This window comes from Chaetura pelagica, unplaced genomic scaffold, assembly GCF_000747805.2.
Source record: "Chaetura pelagica isolate M959 unplaced genomic scaffold, ChaPel_1.0 scaffold12, whole genome shotgun sequence".
Taxonomy (NCBI): domain Eukaryota; kingdom Metazoa; phylum Chordata; class Aves; order Apodiformes; family Apodidae; genus Chaetura; species Chaetura pelagica.
In genome coordinates, this window is record NW_009952801.1 from 399,143 (window position 1) to 403,658 (window position 4,516).

Below are 4,516 nucleotides of genomic sequence, written 5' to 3' on the forward strand. Positions count from 1 at the left end.
AGACGGACCGGCTCGTGTGGGGTCCCGCTGCACCCCCGCCCCTCCCCAAATAAGATAGTGTTGTCGGCAATGTCACCATCGCCCGGGGACAGTCATGTTTTTAACTTGATGTTGAGTTAGTGGAGGCAATCGGTGTTGTGTCGGGGTATTTCAGTACGTCGGAGTGTCCAGCACCTCAGTACTGTTGCTTTCTGCTGGCCTGTGTGAGTCATCTGAGCTTGCAGTGACCATATCTTGCTGAAGTGACACTTTGTGGGAAAATACCACAGTAGTTAGTAATCATGTCAAATTCCTGGCATTGAAGTGTGATGTGAGATGGTTTTGCCATGGTAAGTTCCAGACGAAAGAGATTTTGAATTGCTTGGAATCCAGAAAACAGATTTTTGAAAATTCCTATCTCTCATTAATTATCAAGAGGGTACTTAGTGGTAAATAGCATCCAGAGGGAAAAATATTTACTGTTTGGTGTTTAATAGCTTCAAACTGTTATCTCTTACACACTGTGACATTTTGTAGGAGATTGCAGATACAGGTGTGGTTGGGTAGAACCATTCCCCATAAAAAGTGAAATGGGGCCAGCTGTTTATGTTAAAACTTAAGTCTACTCATACAATATAATACCTCACATGTGTCAGCCTGTCTGGTTTAATTCACCTGTTGCATGCATACATATGTGAAAATCTATATGCACTTTTTTTGTTTTCATGTTTAGAGCAAGCTTACAGAAGATATCTGCCCTTCTACTTTGCCAACCTTATTACTTTTAAATTTAATTAGTAAATCTGATTTTGAAATGGATAGCAAACTCACCTGTGAATCTTCGCAGTTTAAGATGACCACCTTAAAAGAAATTACATTAAGAAAATGCTCCTTGCATTAAGATATTAAACAAAATTGCATTTTTATTTAAAAGCCTTGAAATGTAAAACTTGCCAAATAACTGGATCCACACACTAATTATCTCATTTTTTTCTTCTTTCTCTTCTTTTTCCAGATGTGAGGAGTGAGGTCAGTATGATTCTTTTCTATCTAACATGTAGAATCAACTTCAATTAACAGGCTAGACCTTTTTTTTTTTTTTTTCGTGGCAGTATTTATTTACTAACACTAATTCCCACGATGGCCATGGAAAGATACCAATTAAATCCTGCAGGGACTGCCTGGAAATGTACCCACCCCAATTTCTCAAGTGGGACGGCCTTTTTAAGAGACTGCCTTCATAGGTGTAAAGACCGTGAAAAGAAAGTAACGGAGCAGTGGTGTTTGGATGTTATACCTGGCAGTTTGGATTGGAGATGACTGTACTTTAAAGCCAGTCTTCCAGTCTAAATTTCCTTGAACAGAAGGATTATGGAAGAATTCAGGTGTGACTTTTTTTTTTTTTTTAATGCCAGTTTTGTAGGCTGCAATAGTTATAAGATTGTGAGCCCTCAACAGATTGTTCTAATGTAGTTACATGTATCCACTATATAACAAACTCCTAGCCTTCACAGTAACTTAAAACCATGGGGTATACTTAACTATACTGTATTGACAAAAATTATAGTTATGTAAGAAGATGAGTCTAAGTTTGTACACTACTTTACTTTAAAATATTGGTAGGAGTTGTATCATTTTCTTAATTCTTTTCCTTTTGTTTTCCAGGCATCTGCAGGGCGGAAGGTAAGCGTATTTATTTTTCTTGTGTGGAAATCAAAATGGTACCAGATATTCTTAGCAGATTAATATTTTGTTGAATATGATGAAAGGAAAAATTACTACATTCATTATTTGCAGTGTTCCCTGAGAACAGCAGTATCACTGAGATAAGTAGGAAGAAAAAAGGGGGGGAAATGGGTACAACATCTTAACACCAGGGTGGATTTGAATACTGATTTAAGCTGCTTTACCTCAGAACTGAGCTAAGCTTACAAAGAACTAAACTGTATCAAAGGAGCCTTCTTGTTCAACCAGAGTTCCTTTGGAAAGATTTACAGGACTTGAACAGTACAGCAATATCCATACAGGTCTAAAAGGCTAAATAATTTTAAATTTATTTCTAAAAATCACTACTATTAAAATAGAACCTGTTATTTGTGAAAGACTAAAAGAGACTTTGCAAGTCCTTCTGTCAACTGCATGGTGATACTTTTAACTGATGTAGTAATGACAGTGACTAATCTGTTTCCAGTAGCTTATTGTGGAAAAAAAATATGCTGTCTCTGGAAAATAACTTTCAGACCTGTATGTGTAGTCATCTCTACCTTTTTCATGTACACTAATTATTTTTAATGTGTCTGTTTTCCTGCATCATCCTGGAATATTTCCACTGTACTCATTGAGTTTCATTTTCTTCCATTAGGGCCCTAGAGGAGACAAAGGGCCACAGGGAGAAAGGGTAAGGAATAAGATTGATGTTCATTTGTCTGTAGTCTTTGAACAACAGTTGTTGGAAAACCAGTAGGAAAAAACTAAGCTTAAGCATTGATGTGGGATTAAATGAATGTGCCTGTAGAAGCATGCATCTACAATTTCATTAAAAAGAAACCAATTTATCTATGTCCTGAGTTCTGCTCCGGCAATACCTCATCAACCTAATTGCCGTCATTGTACCTGAGCAGATGTAACTGAGTTCAGATGGCAGCCTAGCACTCCCAAGTGATGGCTTGAAAAACTTTTTTCCAACTGCCCACAGTGGAACTGGTGCATGAAAATGCAGAAGATGGATTGAAAAAGCTGTCTTCTTGAAAATTAGGCATTTGTCACCTACCTTCTATTAGTCAAAGCAGATATTGTACTGTTAAAGACTACTGTAAAAGTAACCATAAATAAGGCCATTTTGCTAATTTACTTATAATGTTAATTCATGTTGCTGTTACCTGCTTTTCTGATTTGCTTTGTCACTACTGCCTTTTGCAAAGTGGTAGGTTGAAGTCCTCATCTGTATCTGAGCAGAGTATAGTTATAATGTGTCTGTTTTGACACCTTCTGAAACGAAAATGCCTTAGTAACTCTTGAAGATTTCCCAGACCATAACATGCTGACAAACATAATAGTAACTATTAGGAAGAGTGTATCGGTGTGGTCAACTGGAGGTTTGCTTTAGGCTAACACTACGTACATTTGCTCAATGAAATAAGATAAATGCTTTGTCCTGAAGGCAGCAAGTGTAATGCTGCTCCTTTAGAAATCCAGAAGGCTTTTAGTATGGATTTCATCTAGCACTGCACTGAGTCCAAAACGCAGAGCAAATTAAATACCTCAACGCAGTTGCCACGATAGCAAGACTTGACCAGCTGTGTGCGTTGGGGTTGAAAGATAAATAAGGGCAAATGTTGCTGGACTGTAATTTTAAGCTGTTGTAAAAAGTTATGACAGTGGTAGCAGCGTGACAGTATAAAAAATATGTAGAAAAGCAATGATGAAACGCGTCATTCAGTTTGTAATTAATGCCAGCAAAGTAGTCCAGGCTGATTAAAAACTGGCCTTTGATTTACTCTGGATCTATGTTAGTTTGTACCAGTAGGACTGAGCTCTACCAGTTCTGAGGTGGTCAAATTTTGGGTTCTCACAGAGCCTGACAGGCTGTATGGGTGAGTCTACATGGGTTACTTGGGGCTCATGGGTCCAAAATTTTGGTGCTTAAAATGAAGCTTCTCAATTTGGGGGTTATGCTTTCATAGTATAGATCTAATATTGCCCACATGAATCTTCCTAAATACGAAACTACACTAACTATCTGATACAAGGTGTGGCAAAGCAATGTAAGTTCAGGCTCTGCCCGTTTTCCATTTAACCATTTATTGAAACTGCATATATAGCACTGCTTTAGTCTGTGCTGTAGGTGCCTGGTTGTTAAGGAATTTATCACTTCATAGATTTCTCTAGCCACTTCTAATGACCACTTTTTAATCCTCTTTCTGACTCTAGGGTCCACCAGGCCCACCAGGCAGAGATGGTGAAGATGGTCCACCAGGTCCTCCAGGCCCCCCTGGTCCTCCAGGTCTTGGCGGAGTAAGGCATCCAAACTTTTTATTATTGAGTGGATAACCTGTGCTTTGCAACTGAGACTAAATGCATGTCTGCTGGAAAACACTGATGTTGCATTGGAGAGTAGAGAAAACATTCTCTTGTGATCTCAGCAAGAAATTTTTTTATGGTCCCAGTTCCAGTGAAGCTCTTCTTGAGATATATATTTTCCATGACAAATTTGGATTCTATATTCAACAGGGAGCTATGCACAGGAGCAAATCAACTCTGCTCATTAGCATTAAATGTATATAGCCATAATGTGCATGGATTAGGGATCAACTAAATCAAACCTGTGCTGTTATGCAGATGGGGAAAAGAAACAACACTTTGCAATTGGGTTCAAAAGACAGCAACTGTATTGGGCTAAGTTGAAGAAGATGACTCTTAACCTAAAAGTCCATACTTAAGAGTTCTTTAGAATTTTAGAATATCTTCCCTTAGAATTTTTCATTTCTACCTGTATTCATGATGTAGAACATAAGTGACTGTGTCACAGACACTCTTT

The 4,516-nt window shown here is 38.1% G+C and overlaps 1 protein-coding gene across 1 annotated transcript in view; it reads left to right on the top strand.

The window, feature by feature from the left end:
- COL1A2 (collagen, type I, alpha 2) overlaps positions 1-4,516 on the top strand; it is a 40,184-nt gene that overhangs the window by 1,585 nt on the left and 34,083 nt on the right. The window contains exons 2-5 of the mRNA XM_009994908.1: positions 995-1,008; positions 1,645-1,662; positions 2,342-2,377; positions 3,910-3,993. Of these exons, the coding sequence (XP_009993210.1) occupies positions 995-1,008; positions 1,645-1,662; positions 2,342-2,377; positions 3,910-3,993 (152 nt within the window). The remainder of the gene's footprint in view (positions 1-994; positions 1,009-1,644; positions 1,663-2,341; positions 2,378-3,909; positions 3,994-4,516) is intronic.